General features: G+C 40.6%; 1 protein-coding gene and 1 long non-coding RNA gene across 3 annotated transcripts in view; one reads left to right on the top strand and one right to left on the bottom strand.

Moving 5' to 3' along the window:
- Nucleotides 1-17,162, bottom strand: part of LOC118427347 (ras-related protein Rab-6A) — a gene marked incomplete in the record, with an annotated part of 76,096 nt that extends 58,934 nt beyond the window's left edge. The window contains 2 exon segments of the mRNA XM_035837087.1: nucleotides 146-204; nucleotides 16,898-17,162. Of these exon segments, the coding sequence (XP_035692980.1) occupies nucleotides 146-204; nucleotides 16,898-16,967 (129 nt within the window).
- Nucleotides 17,163-18,449: 1,287 nt separating this feature from the next.
- Nucleotides 18,450-24,828, top strand: part of LOC118427764 — a 14,154-nt gene continuing 7,775 nt past the window's right edge. For both annotated transcript variants that reach the window (XR_004832573.1, XR_004832572.1), the window contains exon 1: nucleotides 18,450-18,591. This is a non-coding gene — a long non-coding RNA (uncharacterized LOC118427764). The remainder of the gene's footprint in view (nucleotides 18,592-24,828) is intronic.

Genomic DNA, 24,828 nt, shown 5'->3' with positions numbered 1-24,828 from the left:
TAGGTAAGCACTGTTGTTCTGGCATGGAGTATCACAGGAACTTACAAGTACTTGTTTGTGAATCAAATTACTATGGCTGAGAAAAAGTCAAATCATCCAGCTTTGATATAACTTTTAAAACATACCAAATATTGAAGAGCCTTACCTGGTATGTGTTGTCAAAACTGTCATACATGAAGCGAGTGATGAGTGACGTTTTCCCAACTGTAGAGGAAACAGAGAATACATACATAAGCATCCAGCTAGCAGTACTGTACAATCATAGGTCTGACAGATATATTATGCTGATATTGTCTACAAACACATTATTATATACATTGTACTATCTGTTGCTTACTAATGATAAACAAATTTTACAGTCACATGATATACTTTGCTGCCTGTGTCGAATATCTTTAAAAAAAACTTTTTTTCTTCAAAAGGTACACAGCAACAAATTATTAGTTCCTATAGTACATTGTTGTGTATATGCCAATAGAAGAGGAATGAGTTGTACATGCTTATTCACTTTGTTCTATCTTTTCCATAGTTGCATGTCACTGTGTATATATATAAAAATTGATCCCCATACCTCCCTTCATCCATCCATCCATCCATCCATCCATCCTTCCCTCAACCCATCCCTCCATCCATCCAATCATCCCTACCTCCATTCATCCATTCCTACATCCATAACTCCATCCATCCATCCATCTACCCATTCACCAACCATATAAAAAAAGAGTTAGAAAGACCTTTAACTAAAATTTCCCCCTTAATATTCAAGTCCAACTTTTTCCCTGGTAGTCGCCCATCCATGACAATAACTCAGACGTTCCTGCGATCTACAAGCACTTTTATCTCCGCAGACAATGTCGAAAATTATCTCCCCCATCAGGTGCCATTAATTTTCTGCGCTGCGATACCCGCGCTCTAAGATTTACCGTCAATTCGTGATGAATGCGGCACGACGGAGTATATATTGTGACGGAGAAAGAAAAGGAACACCTTAAGGACCCAGGGGGGTGAACATCGGAAGCCTTAAGCTCCAGTGAAACCCATTAGATACTGGAGACAAATGACTTAGATGTGATGTACTCTGTACCTTATTTGAAGTAAACCTTTAAGTTCTAAGTAGTTACAAATACGGAAACCACGGGGGAAATCTTTGTAAGAAATTAATGACGGGAATCCAGAAATGTAGAGTGACGTCTATGGGATTGAGTAATTTCTGGATACACATTCCATGTCGACTTTGAAATACAACCTTCGTAATAATAAACTGATGTAGTTACACCAACCTGAACATGGAAGCTGTCAGTGCTGGAGAAAGAAAACACCAATTTCACTGAATTTGAATCAAGTTACACACACATAAATAACTTGGGTTCACAAGTATGAACATGGCAATTTAACTATCAAAACATATATATCAAAATCTAATATAATTAATGCCCTGGAGGATGAACTCTTATAACAAAGTTAAGGGGTCTTTTATCTTCATACTTTGGTAACATACTACTGTGGCCTCTGCCGTGAACTGCGAATTCAGAACAAACAATTTGTACAAAATATACCTTTCCATTGCATTACTACTACACTGTATACTACATATTATTTGAACTGTGAACTTCTTAAACTTAAATCCCCAAGAAAACAAAAGAATTGACAGTATGTAATATAGAGGGACAGGAATGCACAGTACACCATTTGATATCCCCTAGTGCCAGAATAAGACCTAAGAAAGACCAGGATATACCTGGAGACTTTTCCACACAACAGCAATTATATTTCAAAAGCATTACAGGTTACACTACTAGCACTAGACATTTCCTGAGAAACAAGCTAAGACTTGAATATGTCGACTCAACTTCCCACTGCTAGTCTCCAATACACCTCACTCCAAGCAACGCTACACTTGAACCTGATATACACACAACGACAATCCCAGCCCAAAAATGATTGATTGTGGAAAAGATAAGCTATTACAAGTGATAAATTGCTATAAATGTTACAAAGTCCAGGTTGGTCTACTGCGTGTAAAAAGATACCCAAACAGACATAGACATGGGGGGGGGGAGTGTAGCATATTATAAGCTTACGTTACAACACATGAAGCTTTATCTCTAGTCTGGGATGGGCTGTCGAGGTGGTGCGTTCTCCGGAGAAGCACCGTTGAGTGATGGCCCGTATCACTTATCTCGACAATGATAAATGTTGCAGGGACTCAGACAAAGTTACTACCTCGGGAGGAAAGGCAAGAACACAAAAGGGCCCCCCGGGGTGATGGCCACAACATCTTCATTATATCTTCAGTAGATATCCTTCTCACATTCTTCAGGAGCGTAGAGATATATTAGTCTGGGATACTGTCAGGGGGACACGTATTATTCCAAGGAGTCATTTAGTTACTGCTTTAGATATATGGACTAAACTAGACCCGACTTGTGTTGTACCATCCCAAGAATTTATTTTCCTATTGAAGCAGAGCTGCCTTCACCTTGAAAGTTTGAATTCTGTGTGTCCCACTCAATACTTTTTGTATAGAAGTATGAGTCGAGTGCTACTGCCTAAAGCGACAATTACAAAAATCACATGTATTTATCACAGGCCTTGAACCTTTGGAAAGGCATCAACCATATGCATGGGTGGGGTTTGCGAGGGGAAAGACATACATGTAACTCGTAAATTGGATTAGGAAGTCCACATTGAAAAGTTTCATTGTTAAATTTGGCCATTTTAAGTTCATGAAAATTCATTTCCATGCAATAAAGCTAATGTTCCTGTCACGAAAAGCGGCCTTAAAGGCCGATGGAGTATGTATCAAGTTGAAATAAAGGCACAAACAAACAAACAAAACGGACAGACGAGGTGAAATTTCTATCTGTTCTGAGCAAATTTCTGTACTACCGGGACAGAAGGATGGGACCTAGAGATATGCCCTGATCTGAAGTGACTATCACTTAAAACCTGCTGAAATGGTTTGTTTTAGCTCCTTTCAAAGTTCTTTTTTTATTTCTTGTACATCCTCAGCCTAAAGAAACATATTTTTATAAGCCCTATTCCAATGTGTATACACCGAACTACTGTTCAAACTTTTTTTATTTTTGTAGTGAATTGTCCAATGCAAAATCATGACACCTGAACTACGCATTTTATTGTATTAATACTTGACTTGAGCTATTAGTATTTACACTATAGAAATGTTTCAACCATGAACTTAACAACACTGCAAAAAAAACCTTCTTTCTCCTCTATCATGAAATTGGACTCCTGCAAAAATAAATGAAAGCACAGTATAAAAACTATAAACCCTACACCCAACCCAACAAAATCTTCAAATGTATGTACCAATTTCAACATTCTCAAAGGCTGCTCTTTGCTGAATAATTCTATTTAGTCAACCTAATCAACCAGGAACTTCAACACTAAATGGGCCAAAAATAAATCAACTTCAATCCCTTCGGAAATTACAGGAAAACCAGTCCATTGGCCCTTCTAGTAGAAATCTCAGCAATACAAATATACCTCATACATCTTGTAATTAAATACGTGTGCCGGAGGAAGAAGTTTCGCTCCTAAAGGTTTGTTCGCGAACAATGATGACAAGATTGCAAGGGGAATTTCCCCTCCCGAGAGGCAGGAGTCCAGATAGCCATGCCAAGATCATACTTCTCCTGGCAATGGGGAAAGAAATGAGATGAGGTCTTCTTTCATTACAGTCTTATTTCCTTGAAGTGCAGTTTCATTCCATCGGGCAGGCCCTTCCGTAGTCGCCGTAATGTCCCGTAGCCATTACTACAGCGTTACGCTCTCATCAGAATGAAGAGAAGAAAGCCTTTGTAATCTGTACGCCATTGGCTGTGTATGACCACGCAACATTACATGTGGCCCCCAAGGCCATATCTTTTAAGGATTCAACCCTTAAGGCTGGAGGCTTTGCTACTAGACTAAGTAGATGTAAAAATTCAGGTCACCAAGCCTTAAATGGGCATTTGCACATCTTCACAGTCACACTTCATAAATGATAATTTCTACCGAATTTCTTCCAAACAAAAAGTAAAACGAACTTAGGTCGAACAACCTTCTTGCAAAAATTGCCCCAATTCTGATCTGTAAATATCAACTCATACATAGTTGTAGACTAGTACTGCAATCTTGAAATCTTGTGGTCTAATTTACGCATTTTCTGTGGTGACCTCTGCACTACCAACACTGCCAGTTTGCAATTCCAATGTATAATTATTACAGGTTTGTTAAAACAACGAAATAAAAACACTTGAAAAACTCCATTCCCCATCCAAAAATTCACTCTCAGTATTCATTATGTGAAACTGTAAAAGGTTAAAATGACCCTAAGTGCTGCCAGGATCACGATACACAGATTTAGCCTCCGCCAGACCAGCACTGAATATACCTGTCCGTTATTGATCCAGGGAAGAACTAGGTCATTACTGGATGGGTGTGGCCTGGGGCTGCTTTGGGGTTTAACAGGACTCCATACTACATGAAGTTGAACCAATGTAAGTGCCAGTTTGTCATTAGGCTGATCCCCTAGTCCTTCCCTCCATAATAAAAATGATAAAACCATAAAACTGCAAATATTTGATGCACACACAGCAGCTCTCTCATTGGTGAAAAAATTAATTGCCATGCTATGATTGGTTGAACTGCAAAATTGTGATGATGCACATTAAGAATTTGTCTGTACATTGAGACCTTGGTCTTCAGGATACACTCAGGACACACTTGGGTACTGGATACAGATGGAGACGTAAAGCCAACGCTCAGGTGTTAGCCTCAGGTGTCAAACCTCTGCACAAGAAAAAACACAACCCATGCTTGGATAAAAAAATGTGACCGACCCATAGTAAGGCCATGTTACACTACTAGCCAGCAAAAAGTTAAACATCTTGCTGATGAGATTGGTAATCCCTATGCTTGATATGAAGATCTTTATGACACAGGACGTCACAGGGTCTGTCTTTGGAGGGGGAACTTAATTATTCATACATAGTCTAGCCAGGGACAGACAGTCCCAGGGGGGAGATGGAATTTTTTCACCATTAGAATCCTGCTGAAATCTGACACTTGTTATGCCATTTCCTGCACAGTGTTATGTTAGGGTTGTTTATATATCTAATAGCTATTAAACATGTACAGAAGTATAATATTTTTATTATGGTGTTTTTCTATCTAAAGTCTTGACATAATGTAAATTTGTTAATTTCTGGAGATTTCATTTCAGACAATACTGTAACACAAAAACTGCTGCGTGATACCAGGTAGTAAAGGTTTGTCTTTGATCCACTCACCCCAGAAGGCAACCCTCCTCTTTTTGATAAGTGTGGTGGGTTCTTTAACGTGCTCAATGCGTGGCTCTCCTCAAGTGTGAAGTGTCTTTTCCAACAGCACAACATACTGTACATGCAGAAATGTTTGTGGTGGTTTTACGTTCCCAATATTTGCAGTGCCAATTCACTACGCACTCAAAGCCACCACATCACAGTATGGGACTACAGTATATGGTGCAATGGCATACAAAAAATCATCAGTGAACGAACACTCCATTTTCTCGCTACCACAAAATTAAATCCTTGGGAACTTGAATCCATTTTCAGTTTTGCAGACAAGGGCTTCGAACCCAGAACCTTTGGATTCTAAGTCATCAACCCTAACCAATAGAACACCAAAGACCAGCTTGACACTATATGAGGATAAAAGTAAAACCCGGTGACCACACCCTTTCTCTGACAAGCAGGGGTTCAGGACAGCGCACCCTCGCATGACTACAGCTCATCCAGTATTCTTACATCACATCCTGTGGGTACGCCCCCCTTTTTCTGCCAGCATTCCAGAAAACACCAGCCGCCACACATTACAAACCTGCCCAATACGACTGGCGCCAACGCAAAGCTGGTCGCCCCAGCAACCACGGATTTCGTGGTGAGGAGAAGTCTCTGAGGTGACAGTCCATCTCTTGTTTACGAAAGATCGAGTTACTACTTTTGCATCTTAACATGATGGTTACTTTTTACCTAAAGGGACAGAGGCCACTTAATAAATTGTTTGTGTACAAATTGCTTTTAACACTTTTTTAAATACAAACACGGGGTAAGTCATTTATATTTTACGCCATATTCCAAATGGACAAGACAGAGGGATGGCAGGTTTTTCATATTCCCAAGTGACTTTACAACACATTACAGTCATTCTTTTCAGTGTGTTGTTTGATGTACATACATACATGTATAAATAGAGCAGCCATCTGGGGCCTTCAACTTTGACATGTCACCCACAATGCATTGCACTGTTGCTACTTTTGCATCCCAACTTGACAATTGTTTGTCACCTCGCCGTTGCAGAAAAGGGGACTTTTCGCGGTGGTTTTAAATTTGCGGGAGCACCATGAACTGTAGTCTCTTACTGCCATGGAAAAATCTTCGCAAAGGTTTTATGTTCACGGTGAAACGACCACAGCGAAAACCGCGAACATTAAACTACCGTGAAAGTTTCTGCATTTACAGTAACCTTTTAGTGCTAAATTTGTATTGGTTACATGGTTAAGCAGCAGGGAGAAGGTTCCTTTCAAACTGACTTGGATACAAACATGGGGAAAGTCATTTATATTTTACGCCATATTCCAAATGGACAAGACAGAGGGATGGCAGGTTTTTTCTTATTCCCAAGTGACGAAGTTACAGTGTAGGCTATAATTATAGATTTTTCAATTTTTTCATTTTGTTCTTTGACATACGTATAAATAGAATAGCCGTCTGGTGCCGTCAACTTTGACATATTACCCACAATGCATCACACTCTACATGTGCACTTCAAACTGTGACCTAGCTTATCACAAGTTCCTTACTGAAGCAGCTGCCAGGCTCTCATCAATACTGATGCTTGTGCTAAAAGTCACTTCATAATGTGACTTTATATTTGTGCAAAACATCAACAAAATGCACTTAATGTTGCTCCCATCATCGTTGGTGCACTTGAGCTAAATTCCTGCTTTCCAGCCTTTTATAAGCCGATGCTAGCCACAACTTATTCAATAATAATAATAATAATAATAATAATCCCTGCACACAAAAGCCCTTATTAAGTGCAATCTATTCGTTATAATGAAAGGCCATATTCCTGCCTTGTCCTTTCGAGTGACAACACTTGCCATTTTGCTAATTTCCCTTCCACCATTGTTGGGCCATAACTCTTCTGAACAACTATTCGCTGACATTTACAGTGAATGTTACCCAGACATTTCTATCCCCACATGAGCAGTATACCATCAGAGTAGCACCACCAGTAAAGAGGACAGAATAAATGCCAATCATAGCACACTTCGGCAAACTTGTGGATGAACTCCGCAAAGATTTTCATCCGTTACATTTCTATCAAACAAGATAGGATGAAGTAAAAAATGAACTGCAACATCATCCCTAGATAGGGACCTTGGGCAGAATCTCAGGACTATTCGCGCAACTGCATAGTGGCCTTACCATCACCAGGCACACCCTACGCTTTTCCAGTCTTGGAGTCCAGCCTTGTTAACTTTGGTCTGCTCCTAACAGTCGCTACCCCACCAACAATTAAAGGTAACGTTAGCGGGGTAGCGACAACCGTGAGTGGACCAAAGCTAAGATACTACTAAGAAGGCTGGACTCCAGGCTACCATTTTCAGGGCAGCCTGACAGTACCAGAGGAAGTATTCTTCATACTTAATGCTGCAGGATTAGGCATATGTGGATTAACAGCCTGTGCCTCGGATTTTGTGAGCTGTCCGGAGGGCTAGCTTCCCATGTAGGGATCTACATTTGTAACCAGCGGACACAAAAGTTTTGTACTTTTTGAAGCAGGACTTGAAAAGCTTTCTTTTTTGCGTACAAGTGACATTCAACATTACCTGCAACATTCATTTTCTGTCTTTTTCTGTAAGTCCATCGAATATCTTTTGTTACAATGTTTTTAAGGTTTCCTAACACTTAGTCTGTGCAAGCATACCTTGTGGGGAGGGGGGTGGACGTTCACTCACACTGTAGGCAAATTGTGTCCTAGCCTTATCAGGTCCAAGTTTCAGGAAGTTATTAACAATATTGTTCCTGCCATCAATTACTTCTAAATCGCAACTGTTTGCCACAAGCATTGCCTCAGATACTGCACACGTCAATACTGCTCCACCGCATCAGATACAGTTCCACAGAATTAAGGATCCCCAATTTACATGAGCTGCCCAAGGCGGGTTCAAGGAACACTGCTTGCATCTTACATGTATTTCTTCATCACCTTCCTTGGGCTGGGCATAACTAGTTTCTAAGAAAATGAGGACGGGGCTGCGACCTATGATAACTCCTTATCTACCGCATCAAACACCCTATCAAGCCAAGCGGCGGAATAACAAGTAGCTACTTGAGATGCAGGGCCTGATAAAATCTTTCCAGAACTTTCTCCCACAATCTTGGGTTGTGGCCAGCTTCCTGCCAAAGGAGGAGAAAATTTGCAACTGGTGTGGCCAGTTCTCTAGACAGCTGAGTTCAAGGGAAGCAATAAACTTTCTTGGCTACTTCACAGAAACCCTGTTAAAGTTGGATATAGACGATGGTTGTCTTTGTTAATCCACTTGTCACAAAAGATGGTTACTAACGTTGTAAGGCTTGAAATATTGCACGGATATGCACTTTTTGTGCATCCAACAATGGAACGCTGTTTTACGTTGTGCATCGAATATTCTTAGGTTAGGTATATCACTACTCCAAAAAGTGAATATTGTCCTCTGACAGAAAAGATAGCTGTCTTTGTACATTAAGCTGTTACCCATACTGGTGACAAATATCAAAATCTTCCTGCATTTGGATTTTTAGACGTATCACTATCAGTGTAGTAACAAGCCAATCTAGTACATGTGATGTACAATGTTATTACCTTCCAACAATATCTTTTTGAATATGACATTGCAGAATTTACGACCACACCCAGGTAGCTTGCGGACTGGCTTTCTGCCAACCATCTATAACCTTCCTCCTTCCTAATTAAACATTTAAAAGAGGATGTCAACATGTTGGCTGCCGTGATATCATCTAAAACAACTCCTGCTGCGTAATTTGCATACAAGTGTCAATGAAAGGCTCATTGGAAAGGGAAAGAAGAGACAGAGACATTTCACAGATCCTATTGCATGCTGGGAGACATGGTGCACTATGCATGGGTATCCCATGAGTTAACTTAACTAACATCATTCTTACATCTATACTGCAACAAAAATAGTTCATTGCTACCTGTACTTGGGTCCAATTTTCTACTATTTCTAGATTACAATTACAAACAGAAACTTGTACTCTTTGAAATTAAGTGGAAACATATCTACCCTCCCCCCATCTTAAATAATGTACGCATTGTAGTAATTTGTACGCATTGTAGAATTTGGGTGCTAAGACAGAACAAAACATGAAAAGTTGCATTCACATTCTGTGGATTGGATAATGTAGTACAATATTAATTGATATAATAAAGTACTAGTTCAACTTATGACGAGAGAGAGAGAGAGATTTACGACGTTCAATAGTAAAATTACCAAAAAACCTTGACTTTGTTTTAATGTATTTATCGGCCAGATTCAACAGTACGTATCTTTCATTTTTACTCTACTTCAGATTTATTTCTATAGAAGTTGAAGAAACTTTACATACAAGAGTAGCACTTTATATTTGAGACTAAGTTTGCTGACTTGTGACTTTTTTTCAGTGGACGACAAAGATTTGGGACACCCTTGGCAGAGTGAATGCAATAAAGCTGGCATATTTACTACCTGGGTCAGGAGAAATAGGACATGGATCAGGTGGTCCTGTATCACACCCTGGGGAACCATAAACAGTACATTAGAATAGCAACACAGCACAGATAAGGGGAAAACAATTAAACTTTGGGGGAGGGGGGCAGGTAGGGTGAGGTATTAGAGGTTTGAAATATTATTTATCAGAGAGCTCAAAATAGCCACTGACGACCTACTGCTTGCAGACAGTTTTTCAACATTGCAGTAATAACCAATATTTTGCAGGGTGAACAAAATCTAGTCTCAGTAATGTGAAAAAAAGCATAAAAAGTAAAAAAAAAAATTCATTCCAAGCCTTGAATATATACCAAAAGAGTATTGAACAAAACATAATAGTAGGCTACCACTTTGGTGTCACTTTTAATTCTTCTTGAATGCAAGAATAAAAGCCTTGGTTAATTTTTGTTATAATATGGTCTCTATTTTGTTGCTTTTTTTTATTCTCTCATTAGATTTGGAGTCTGCTTACAATGTTATACATTAAATTTACTTGCTGTGGCCTTATGGTAGTTGCCACTACATTTAGGATATTAGAACGTCAACATGGCAGCAAAAAGGGAAGGGTCAATGAACTCTTACCAGTGCATTGATTGGTAATTGGTAGACAACAGATGCATTAGAGCTGTCCCAGGGAAGATAGGAGGGGCCAAATGGCAGTTAGAACAGACAATAGTACTGTGCAGGGCTTGAAATACTTTCTTCAACATATCTGCACAGTTGCAGGTAACATTTCAAATTACCTGCACCGGACAACATTTACCTAATCCACTCAGAATCTAGGAGGTGTTAATCTTCTGGTCATACTAAAATCTGCTCAGAAACCATTGTCATTATGGTCTTTTGAGCCCTGTGTGGATTAATTTTTTGCAGGGACTTCATTTTGGGGAGAAAACGGATAAGGAGGTTTTCGCAGTTCACTGTTGAAATTCTGTAGTACAGTAGTAATACAGTGGAAACTCAAATACATGGTGTCATGCATACATAATTGACAGATTGCAAAAATATTTGCGAACATTTAAAGAGTTACAGTATCATCAGAGTCTACGAAACTCATCATAAACAGCCGTTTTCGTTCTTAGAAAACCGTTTTATATGTCAATTTCAAACAAAAATGCCACTTACGCCTTTTGCGCATTTCCCAATGGCAAAACATTGGGACCTGACTATGGGTTTCAAACCCAAAACCTTTAGATCCTAAGTCAACAACCCTAACCACAAGGCCATTATGCCACCTTTATGCCCAAAGAAGCCCACTGTTTGGCTTGTTTATGAAGCAAACAAGCTGAAAATTTGAAGCAAATGGACCCAAACAAAAACACTGTCACAGGCTAACAGCAACTTCTCGCTACAAAACTCACACAGCAATTAAAAAGGTCACAGGTCAAGCTGCAACCTAGGGGCATCTACAATATACCATGATCATGTGACCTTTTGATAAAGAGTTGTGACTCATTTGCATACTTGTAACACTTAAAATGTCATGGTTGAACTAACAGTCTCTTCCAGGTCAGGTCAACCTACAGTCATGTGACTACTGAAAGTGGTTCGGCCACTTGGCTTAAATCATTGTTTGACACCGTAAAGCTTGGAATATTTGCAGTAGCTTTATTTTCACGGTAAACTCTCCATCGAGAATAATTGCATCTAAAATATATTACACCTGTATCCCTCAACTGTTTTAAATGCAAACTTGAAACACAACAAAAACCTCTTTTTCTAGATTCTATGGCAAAACTATGTACCACAAAAAAAATAGCAGTCTTTCAGAATGCTAATCATCTTCATTGGTTCAACTTCAAGGGAACAAGGTGGGACACTTTCCTGCTTCTATCCTGGATGCCAGACTCCGATCTCAATAATATGATTATCCATTTTTCAGAGGGGCCTGTTATGTTGTGTAGAATTTTCTTTAGAGCATGTTGGCCCTTTTTAAGAGCCTAGACTAGAGGTTGGCCTGTGTAGGCTCTGAAAACAGTCTGGCTTCCAGGCTGTCTTACTTCAAAACCAAGGGTGTTTTTTCTTGACAGCAGTAATCTAATTTATCTGATGTTATTACAAGGTCTTCCTGGCCAGCTCAAATTATGGAAACAGTTCCCAAGAAATGAAAACACACTGCGGAACAGGATTACATTATTCGTACAGGCCTAGAAATTCCTTTGGGGAAATAGGTGTATATTACTGGTTCACCTGACCTAAAACTTCAGGTTCATTTAGGAAACATCTTGGACGCACAACATAAATTGAAGTGCCCTGAAATATCACAAAAGAGCAACTAAATTTGCCAAGCAATACAGACTTATTGACGAAGTCCATGTACATGTAGTTCAGCCGATAGCAGCCTGTTTCATAGACTCCTTCACCGGCCTCTCTGGGAACATTGGCGAATTAACGACATGGGAACCCGATGTCGTCTAGCCCATACAAGCTTCCTGGCATATATTCCTTTCCCGGCATATATTCTTTTCCCGGCATATTCCCGGTTAAAAATCGCGAATCGACTGGTTAGGACTGCAACTGTCTTTCGGAAGGGACGTAAAATGGGTGCCTCAAGCACATTGATTAAATGAGAAGGGATAGAAGGCCCTTCCTGTAATAATACACCCTGCTACTGAAACAGCAAGGAAACTTCGAACAAAGTCTTCGTCGTTTCACAACATTTTTTTATTCTTCTGTAGACGTTTCGGCGACTGTCTGTCACCTTCATCAGTACAAAATGAAACATACTAACGTTATCAGCGCAATATGAACTATACAATCAGTGAAATCCGAAACGACGAAGACTTTGTTTGATTGATCTACCAACCTGATGAAACTATTTACGATGCAAGGAAACTTGCTGTCCTGTGTGCTACACACCACAATGGTCTGAGGTAGTGAACAGACTTGTTCAAGGTATTCAACTCTTAAGTCTGAACTACTTCCCTTGCTTTGGAACATGATCTGGTTTGGTCTGGCTTTTATTCAAAGTTGTATGTTATTTATCTTATAAGCAACAGGAAGGTTCAGGTTCAAACGTATCCTACCCCCCACAAAAAGTTCTTTAAAAGCACAGCGACATACACGCACAATGGGCGCACTTAATAGCAGTACACGGGGGAGACACCATCTTCAGGTTTTAAGACCTGGATGATACTGTGGCCCATTACCGTACCTTACAGTCACAAAAGTAGTCATTCCTTAGGCAGCCTTCCTTGGCAGGTGCCCAACAATGTCTCTACACTGTAGTTGACGCACCTATTAACTTCTAGAAGCTTCCTGTCGCTGCACGCTATCTCTAAATCGTCCCATCCCTTGGTAAAAGAACGTACATGTACCATACCATGGGTTTTTCCATCACATGAATGCAATCAAAAAATCAAGCAAAACTTGCCAAAAGGTAATTTCAAAGAGAACATCCTTTAGCCATTTTTAAGACCATGAGCAGTGAGCAGTGTACAATTAATGATTTCACTTGAATAAGTTAGTTAGGCACATCAAACTAAAAAGTTAGAAGAATGTGTTTGGTATATCTTCGTATATGTATTTGCATATGATCACAAAATAATATATCATAAATAAGATTTTTTTCCATGTTGTTAATTTGTTTTGTATGCTGTATGTTAAACTAAAAGGATATCCCTCCCCACAGCAATCAGGGTGGTACAGTCCAAAAACTGTTCTTACAATAAGACAAGAGGCACATGCACATACAATATGGTGACAAGATTGACTTTCCCACATAGCTTGTATTTCACAACTTTCAGGTCTGAACTGGAATGTTACAGCATGTGGTACTGTAAACCTTGAAATTTTTGTGGTGGTTTTATTATCACAGTCCATCCTTTCAATCACACATTCATGGCACCATGAATATGCCTTTGTTTTCAACTGTGAACTTTAAGACACAGTGAAAATCTCCTTTTTCCTTCTCATGTGCAACTGAAAATAACTTCATTTACAGTAGTTTACCAATTACAAGTCACTTAAGTCAAGTTCATTCCAGACAACCCCAAGGCTATAAAGTTTCATTTGAACATGCAAGGAGCTTAGGCTGTTCCACATGAGAAAATTATTTGCAACAAACAAATTCACTGATATTATAAACAAACAAAAAGCAAAAAATAAAAACAAATTGCTCTACTAGAGTCTACATTAATATCAACTTCTGCTTCCCATAAATAAAAATCTATACATGTCACTGAGATTAGCATGATTGAGAAATTCTGATTTTCAATCACGGAATATTAAGAAAGACCTGTACATAAAATACTGACACTACATTATTATAACTCTCTGTCACACCATAAAAGGGGGATCAGTGATATTAGGTCTCTAATTTTGATCGCTATCTTCAAGTGATGAATGACACACTCAGTGTAAACACCTGTAGGTATTGAATAATACATGGTGTTCCTTGGAAGAAGCTCAGAAAACCACCCTCCCGTATCCTGTACGATATGAAATAGAAACGATGATTGATAGGTGAAGAAAACACCTGAACTACTGAGTAACTCATATCATGTTTTGTTTTTTCGTATTATGTGAGAACTGCGGTATAACGATTAAAGAACTGTTTATTATTAGTAAACTGTTCATGTATCATGTATGTACCATGTACCTACAATTGATGAAAATGTACTGACTTATGTACTGAAAGATTATCCCAATAACAAATAAAGTTTAATAAAAAAAAATGTTTGTTTTAGTCTTGGAAACAGTTGACCTAAACATCAAAAGACTGTGTGACTGCCTACGTGACCTTTTACGCAGGGCGTAATTATCCATTTTAATTCCATGTAATCTGCTCAAACTCAACACAGAGCATTATCAGTGCATCTTATGTACATTATAGCATTATATCATGCACCTGGATTTAGAGTAACACGTAGCCACAGCCTTCTTGAATTTAGCATAAAGCATTAGCAGCATCCAAGCCCCCATTGAAATTGAACTGTAGGGGTAATGTCCTCTTTTAGACATTCATCATAGTCTTAAACTAATAAAGGGAAAGGTTTATGATAGTTGCATGTTTGCAAATTTCTCTATAATTATAAACCAGCATGGCAGTTTTGAACACTGCGTTTTCTCCCTACCACAAAATTCAATGTCAACAAACATTCCTCTTTGACAGTATCATGCTGAGGTAAGACGTCTTTCTTGGACAATGATGTCATTCTCTACCAATCTGGTTGTAAAGTTTGATCATATGTACCAAAGACTATGTCAACAATGACGTGTGTGTTGACCACATAGCAGTTTGCCCTGGTATAACAAATTCCTCAATTATGCATCAAAAAATGCCTGCAGGCATCAAAGAAAATGTTACAAGTCCTGTGCAGTGTGTCAAATTCACTGAAGTACGGTGATAGTGCCTATGATATCCCCTAGAGTATATCCTAACAGTGTACAATAGGAGTGGGTGTGTACTCCACGTCTGTAAATGGCAATGGTGGATAGGTAGGGCAAGTAGTTGATTGAAGCTAAAAATTGCTGTAGTGTTCATAATGGCGTCCTTGTCCCACCACTACCGGTTAAAAAGCGCCAATTTTAGCTCAATTAAGTTTGGCTGGAAGAAGGGTCTTCAGTTCCACGTCACCAACATGGCTTATATACAGTAGTGGTGCAGAGCCCTAAGGGGGGAGGGCGGGGTAAACCGGCCGGTGTTCTAGGATTTCTAGCAGGTATACTGAGAGCTGTGAAGCCATACAAAGATCACAAAATAAAACCCTAATCATGGATGGAAATCAGGGAAGCCAGGCAGAGGATAGGTGTGAAAACTGGGCACGCAAAATGGGCGGGGACATCGGGAGACGGACACCTTTTCTCGCGGTGGGGAGGGAGGGAGGGCCTGCACTCGATCGATGACTGAACAGGGAGATCGCTCCCTGATTGTTATTATACAAGACCGGAGACCGCTACGGATCCATGACATCAGAAACAACCAGACTCTTTCCTTAAAAAAAATGCCTCCAACGACAAAGAAGTTCTCCGATTTCCAGAAGGTGGAATCACTGAGGGAATCGCAAGTGTGTTACGATCGATTACGCTGCACCCAAACGTCACTTGACAGCCGAACCCGTCTGAAAGATTTCCTAACTCACGTCTAGCCAGACTAGGACAGGGGAGGGCGGCGGTTTCTATAATGCAGACGTTAGCGACATAAGAAAAAAACTTTTTCTGCAATTGTTGCCCTCCTCAGACAACATCAAGACAACTACAAGTGTTGCGAATTTTATGATTGATTGATTTCTTTGCGTTTAAGCCCCGAGACAGACGAGAGCTCCGTGTTGTTAGTGAAACTGACAGTCAGAAGGGGAGGGCGGAGCCCATTCAATTTCGCAAACACTGTTTCTTTGCAAAGTTAAATGTCTGAAATTTTTTAAGGAGCTTCTTGAGGGTTTTTGGCAGTCAGAAAGTATCAGTGACAGGCCAGTGAACACGGAGAGAATTATTCAACAGCCATGTCCATTCCGATGCACATCAGGTCTTCTACCGGCTTAAATGCCCATCTCATCTGATCTCGCATTGACTTCGCGTCGCTGCCAGAAAACATATATATTATACATCCTCACCCACTTTGGATTTTTTATCCTTCTGTTATTTCTGACTCTGTGGGAATCGGAAATATATTTCTGGCCGCCGCTGGGAGGTTGCAATTTCGTGAGAAAATCCTATTACCTGGAGTCGCTATCTGCCGGTGTGATCTCGGCAATGCCGTACGAACACGATCTTTCACTTGTCCCAACACACTACCAGAAATCACACCCATCTATCATAAACACTTCAACATACACACCACCCACAAACAGTCTTTAGAAGAAGAAAAGAGCAAAGGTTTGGGGGTGTTTCTTCGTCTGACGGTAAAATAGGAAAAACCGGTTGGCTGTCATGCCATGATGCAAAGATTTGTGATTGACGATCTCACTGGGCTAAATGTATTGCTACTTATTAAGCAGAGAGGCAGCTCATACACAGAGGTCACAGACCTGGGTGTCGGAATAAAATTTGAAAATTAAAGATATTGAAAAAGTTGGTTAGGAGGGGAGGCGAACGCTACCGAGTGAATGGCGAGTGTTCGTCGGGACAACCCCCACCTATCACCCGTCTACCTACCGCTCTGTTCTCCCAGGAAAACCAGCTTGAATTTCCGCAGCGGATTACCGAAGTCACCTCCCGTTGACATCCTAAAGGCCTCTGTGTGCTCTTCTCGAATCGAGCTAGCAAGTAGGTGCAGAAGAAATCCTTAAAAAGCGAAGAAAACTTGAAGTTCAGCCGAGCAAAAATCTCGTCTCTTTCCGCAGCTTCCACCGCCGCCACGTTCAGAGCCTCGTTTCCGGGTCTCGCTCGGCCTACGCCTGCGCACTGACACCAGGTGACGTCATGGCGCGGAAGCTCTCACGTGAGAAGACGAGACCACCTTCCTGCCCGAAATTAAAAAATAACGATATGGTAATTTTCTGTGGTAAAATGCTCGCTTTTCACTTCAATATACATCTTAGCATAGATGTTGCTTTATCTAAGCAATTCTTGATATCTATCTACCATTGTCATTGAATGATATCATAAAGGAATGGCTCACTTTTTTAAAAAGTTGTGATTGATAAAAAAAAGGAGGGATATTAGAGGGACATTAAAGTTAATCGATTGCTGTGTTTTAGTTATTCCTTTCTAATATTTTCTTACGATAGAAACAATTACATCATGTTTTTTTATGACGAAAGACATCAGAACACCAATATTTCCCCATGTTGTGAAAAAAGTTAGTGAGAAATTTAAAAGTCCCCCTGCGACATAACAATTAACAGATATGCCAGGTTTAGACTAAGATGGAATAAACCATAAACTTCATTCTAAGAAACGTGCAAATGTAACCAAAAATGAGGCATTGATTACACATTATTAATCGTCATTGTGTAAAAATAAACGAAATACCTGTAGAATGTGTCACAATTTCATAATTTGTCATTATTCATTGTGCGTCTGTTTGGAGTTTCCCGACAACGCTTTGCGCTAAATTCAGTTGGCACCTACGAATTACGCTAAATTTAAGAACTAACGAAGGGTACGAAATTACGAATGTCATGTAGTTGGAATTATATTACTTTTTTTAACTATGGGGTGGCATTGTTTGTATCTGAATTATTTGGCGTTCTACTTTTAGAGAGAATGTGTGATAAACAACGCCATCCGCCAAATAAAAAAAGATTGATCTTTTTTTTATTTCAGACACACTCTCATTGTACATTGAACTTCATTAGCAAAGTTCTTTTTGGGACAGCAGACGTCATACGACACTCAACGTGAGTCAATGAGAGTATCCAATATTCAAGTTGTCACCCATACCCTCAATGAGCAAAGCCATGTGTTTGTGGTTGACCTTTGTTCCTGCAACGACTCGAATGTCGTTCAACCGCGTAAGGGCATACCGTAAATTCTACTATGAAAACAATCACTGTAAAAACTTAAACTCTTTCTCTTAAAGTATCAAACCCAAATGAACATGCTTTATGCAGGTATTGAAAAGAAAGTCAAAACTGTTTGTGTGCAAGAGTAAACAAAATAAGCCACAATGTAAGTCATGTGGCGATAAAGTATGCAAATAATTAGCGCTATACAGTAGGTTCGCCCTTTGAACCCTTGTAGTTAACCAGTGCAGTTAGAGCAGTCCCTGTAGTAACTGTGCCTCGAGTTTGGTAACATTCTGTTCCAGAATCCGACTTTTAGACCAACAACATCCGAATTTTGAAACAATTGTAACTCCGAGCTCCTTGCACCTGTCCCAGAACAGTACGTGATGGCTGGCACAGGTGAGTGTGGCAACAGGTGTGAAGTTTCGGGGGAGGGGAGGAGGGTCTCATCGGCCGGCCTCGATCGAGGAGGCTCATTACATAAAGTTAGTGGGTAACTAAAAACAGGCCTTCGAATCTTCAACCAATGTCTGGTTTTGGATTGAGCTTATACGCTTTTTGGCTCTTAATCTTATTGTAAACCATTTGTTTGATTTTTGCATTGTTGGTGTATTCAAGTCAATGCTAGCTCTACTAAAATAATCAAAAACATACTCTAAGACCGTTCAGAAACGAGGCATAGCTGCACATTTAATAGGAGACTAGACTGCCGACGGCTTGTGTACAAATATAGAATGCTAGTACAACACAACCCTGGCTAACCGGGCCATCACTCAGAATCCTTTTAAATATAGTGGGCGGGGCTGTACCGGATCCTGGTGAACCCTTCCCGGGTTCCGTTGTCAAACTATAAACTTATAACGTAATCGTTACAATTTGCAGCCCCTACAGCACTCCTGCTGTCCAACTGCTAACGATCTTTAGTAGTATAAAGTTTATAGGAAACAGCGCTGTAAGAAAACGTGCCAGCCCCCATGGGAGTACTAGTAACATATACGTGCTTTGACCTCTCTCCAAGCTCGTGTGAGGACAGGCGTATCGAATATCTAGCTCGTGTTACAACTTTCCTCTGCTTGAAGCCTTGAACTGATATGTTTTCAAACGTATTTCACTAGTCTCTACCAAACACCCAGGGTTGAGGTCTTAATAAGCTTAAGATACCAGAAATATATGTATCGTGGTACTGTATTTGCAACCCAGTATGTAACTCCTCAACCGATTGACTCATCTGGCATATTACCAAGTCTATTTTGCCGATTTGCACACTATTTTCCCAGCAACCAAGCAGGGGAGTTTTAAACAGATTAGTTCTTATCCCCCGTCAAGCGACACTATCACTTTTCAAACCATTTTTGTCTTGGACAAACCCTCACTACTACTTTATCGAACAAGGAAAGTTTTTCCTTTCTTGCTTTTGATTCTTGCGTGACGTAAGTTTGGCAAACCATTGAGTGAACTCCAAATGACCTTACCGAGTTAGATACGCTAACCAACCTCATAATTGTTTCCTGAGGTCGGGGAATGGCCAAAGTAAACTCGCTTAAAATTCTACGGGCGGTATTGGTCAATATTCAGTTGACGAAATGTGGCAAAAATGCCTTCACAGAAAGTTTTTTTTTTAAATTCTACTTAAAATCACGCCAGGTGAGTCAGCATATTAATAATTAGCGACGGCCGGTGTGTGTAAAGTGTCAGTTATGCAAACTCGTTTCTCGTTTTCAGCTGTAACGTTAACCTCTATCATCGAGTCTATGAACAAAAATGGAGGTATTGCTTTTGGCGTGTTTAAGTGTGTTTGTCTGCCTTTCTGTATGTGTTTCCAGATGTTTTTGCTCAGTTTTATTATAGAACCTCTGGATGGACTGTAATGATATTGGTATGTCAAGGCCAAGGTCACGTTAAGGCGTGTGACATTGTTAACAAATGAAATCATTTCACTTGCTGCAACGCGTCACATATCAAGTTTAAATAAAGGCACAAACAAACAAAAACGATTTATGCAGTCTGGAAGGCGTTGCGCAAGTCGTGGTTGTCAAAGAAACTTGTGGATTGAATTTGAAGTTTTATCCAAAACATGCATATGGCGTCTCAACAAAGGCCTAAGAAAATGCTTTGTTTCCAATCACGGTGCTGTAAAAAGAATAAAGGTAGGTATTCCCTAATAAGTATTTTTCAGCCTCAAATTGCTTCGATCTTGAAACCAGCTGACTCCAAATAACTGGTAAATAGTAAGGACTTGCTGCGTTTTTTTTTATTTATCGTTTGAGGTCGTTTAAGGTCCTTTGAGGCGTTTGGGCAAACCCCGCCGGGGAACCAGAAACATGCGCAACACTTTTCCTAGATTTACAATACGAGTAATACGTAGGTAAACCGCGGTCCCACAACAACGACAGTGACTTTTACAACTGACCTAATTATGTTCAAAGTGTAATGAGAAATTAAGCAATAAACTAGTATAACCAGACTTGCCAGGAACAAATGACATGACTGGGCACTTTTCGTAATGGCCAACTTTGAATTTGTGCCACGTATTTGGGGCGACTAAATGTTTAAAGTAATTTTCCGCCATTCGCCGCAATTATGTTCAAATGAGGAAGGACAAATTCTCCTTGGCGCCAATTTAGGGTGATGGGTTGCATTATCAAGTTTGGGACTACACGCCAAAACACAACCACCATTGGTATGACGACGTATGATATAGATAGATAATTAAATACCTACCATGGGCTTGCATTCATTCATAGGAGAAATATTAAGGGCAAAAATAAATACAGAGACTGTTACATAGGTAGATAGTCAGATAGTCCCATACATACATACATACATACATACATACATACATACATAGATAGATAGATAGATAGATAGATAGATAGATAGATAGATAGATAGATAGAGAAATAGATAAAGCTTGTAAAAAGCATTTGCATATATTGCATATTGATAGATTTGTAGCATCTAGATGCATAGATTGCGATTGTTAGATAAACATCTATACATCTATGAATACCATACATCGTCTGTAAATAAACTGATAAAGGTATTCATCAAAAGTACGCAATCTGAACATTCGTGTGCGCACCGAAAGACGAAACCTATCCATCTAGATACATAGATTGCAATAGATGCTGTTGTGGGCATAAACATCTATCAGACATCATCTGTAAATAAACAGATAAAGTTATATCAAAAGTACGCAATCTGAACACTAGTCGTGTGCGCACCAAAAGAAAACGAAACCTCTCCTTCCATCTGACCTGTCTGCAGAGTTGCGTGTGTACGTTAATCTCATGTCTCCACGTGAGGTTAGAGAGAGTTCACCCCGGCGCCATCCTCAGACCACAGGACAAACGGAAAGGTGTCCACTGGGAATCGGGGAGGTTTGCTCTAGTGCAAGCTTTGATAACTGTGCAGCCAAAATATCTTCGTAAATATTATTGTGCCAATGTTTTTGCATCAGTTAGTTCATGGTCCTCCTTCCCGCACATAGGAGAGCGCCCACCTCCGTTTCAATAGCACTTGGGCCACACAACCCAGTGCAGTCACTATGTATGCTGTGGTGCCAAAATTCTCTTCCCCAAATGTTGAGTTTGGTACACATCGACCAAGGATCGAACTCAAGACCTACCGAATGGAAACACTCTACTCTTGATCTCATGGCCATTGTACCGTTCTTTTTGCATAGTCCGAAATCAACGACTTTGTAAAAGAATCCAGAACGACTCTTTCAGATCTCCAAAAAGGTAATCATTACTTTCTGAGACTTACCTTCGAACAAAAAATAGAAACTCGTTTATTTTCTCATCAAAAATACTGTCCACAAACTATCCAACGTCGGCAAAACTAGGCCTCTTGTCGGAGGCAATAATTTGATAAAGATATGAAAAGGTTAGCGGCATCGTATCATAAAGCTTTTAAAATCAATCAAAGTCATCTTAAAATGTTATTTCAGATCCCGGATGCCTCAACCACCCCTTTGAGAACCTCTAGACGCAAAGTCCTTAAGCAAACCTGTCTCCAGTATGTCTGGTAGCTCAGGTATAGTGTTCGTCATCATACGTCACGAGTGGATGTGTTTACAGCATGTGATTCTGTAGGCGGCGTCTGATGGCTTCAACTTGGCGCCAGACGTTTTTTTCTTATCAGCTGGCACGCAAGAGCCATCTTTCAGTGGACAAGATGTCAGTGGACAACCTGTGTACAAGCCGGACCTTGGTCTACGGTGTATTAAACAGACACGTTTTATTGGAAACATGACATGAGCTCGAGTAACAAAAACACAATCTTGACATTTGCCCATACAGACAACATATATAATATTCCGTTTACATTCGTCGAGCTAGCGAGCTAGTGGACAAGATGTCAGTGGACAACTTGTGTACAAGCCGGACCTTAGTCTGCGGTGTATTAAACAGACACATTTTATTGCAAACATACCAAGAGATAGGGGGAAAATAACACAATGTTAAAATTTTTCCATACAGACCACATATCTACAATATGGTCGCGGTTACATTCGTCGCGGGCTGTTCCACAATTTTGATACTGTGTACCTTTCAAGCAAGCTGTGACAAAACCAACCGCATACATGGATCTAAGACAGCGTTTTTGCAACAGAACACAAAACAACCAGATTTACATTTTAAATGACATATGCACGACTAGCTGAAGATTTTTTTAAAACTTAGTTTGGCGATCGTACGATGGATGTACGAGTAACCGCGCCCTTGCTTTGCATTCTGAATTTCTGTGAAAGTAGCAAAGTATCCACACTGACAATCATTGGATCATCCTCATTAGTGATGGGGGCAGTGCCGAAGTCGCGCGGTGGAAGCCGAGTCCCAGCAATGGCTATAAGGGCGGGTGGGTGGGGAAAGAAAAGCGCTTCCCCTCCTCACAACGCTCTATCCACTTTTCCCACTCGCTACAGGTCGGCCCCACTTTGCTCCTCGACACTAGTATTATGGATTTCTCCAGATGAAAGCCAGTATGGATTATACACCCGTCTTACATAATGTTATTTATCCGCTCTTTCTTTCATTGTCACCTGTCCATGTGCCAGGTCTGCCCCACCTTGCACTTCTGAGCTGCGGATGTCTCCGGGAGAATGGCAGAATGGATTATGCACGCCACCTTATATGGTATTATTTGATCACGTGATTTCGGCTGACCAATGATCGTGCAGTGTGAATAGCAAAGTATCCACACTGACAATCATTGGATCATCCTCATTAGTGATGGGGGCAGTGCCTCCGTCGCGCTGGCTCCTCCCAGTGTCCTGCAATAGGCATAATCACCGCTTTCCTATACTTTCACATGAAAGTATCTCTCCCCATCCTCATTATCCCCTTCCTCATTACACCCTTCCTTATCATCCCCATTCTTATCCCCTTACTCAATCGACCATCATTCACCGCCACCACTAGGGGTGGGTACCGGTACAGAAAATTCAGGTCCCGGTCCGGTTCAGGTCCAAAGGATCAGGTCCAGGTCCGGACCTGAACCTGGACCTGATTAAGTATGACTCATACCAATGGTTCATTTCACTACAAAGAAATCTGTTTGGTGGAGTATTAGACTCCCACTGGCGTTTTAAAGTCCTACAACGCTAACTGCACCTGTGCGATTGGCTGTACAACTTGGTAAAAATTACTATAAACTCTACTCAATCTTGTTATTTTCTTCCACCTGCAAGCGCCAAAACGTGTGAGTGCCTGATGAAATAGTCGGTTAATTTTCTAATCGGTCCAACATCCGGTCCACCTACTTTTTTCAGGTCCGGTTTTTCTGGACCGGTCCAATAAGAAAAACCGGTTTTGTACCGGTACGCTGTACCGATACCCAGCCCTAGCCACCACCGCACCCGTGCTTTGCGAACCCATGTAGACAGGATTGGCTGCCCTGTTCCTCGGCCAACTTCCTAGTTTGAGATGTATTGCTGCCATCTCAGTCTCAAAATGCTGAATGGCAAATAACCCCTCTGGTCTGCAGTGTCAAAGTATTTCTCTTGTCTTTCTGTAATTGTTTGCCCAGTTTCTGCACTATACAATACCGTAGAAAGCACACACGAATTGCACATATGCATTTTACTTCTATTTTCTTCTTACTTATACTTAGCCCAACTGAATTACCATTTACTGAAAAGTCTTCACTGAGGAGAACCATGTCATCTGCCAAGTCTGCGTGTTACCTTTCTTGTGCCCTTAGGAAAGGCACTTTACACGGCTTTTCTCAGGTAGGTGAAATGAGTACTTAGCTTCGGCTAGGGCCGTCACTCAGATAGGACGTAAAATGGAGGTCCCGTGTCTGGGGACACCCATATCCCAGGCACGTCAAAGAACCCACCACACGTGCACTATGAGTGGTTCAAAACCTACAGTTGCCCTACCTGGGGCAATTACTGTCGTATTGAGGTCACTTGAGTGGCGCCAAATGGCAACTCGCTCCAAATCCTTGCGATTTAGCCCCGCCTATTGTAAGCTTCTCGCACATCAGTCCCTGGCTGCCAAGAGAGAGTAGTCGGCCTACCCAATGACAAGATAACCGTAACCATAACAGGTCCATCTCCTCGAACTGCCCTCGTCTGAACCATGGTATTCTCTGATCTCATAACCCCGTCTATTACAGGTCCACCGA

This window comes from Branchiostoma floridae, chromosome 12 (genome assembly GCF_000003815.2).
Source record: "Branchiostoma floridae strain S238N-H82 chromosome 12, Bfl_VNyyK, whole genome shotgun sequence".
Lineage (NCBI taxonomy): Eukaryota > Metazoa > Chordata > Leptocardii > Amphioxiformes > Branchiostomatidae > Branchiostoma > Branchiostoma floridae.
The sequence above is the reverse complement of the archived record's forward strand: the minus strand, read 5'-3'. Positions and strand labels throughout refer to the sequence as shown.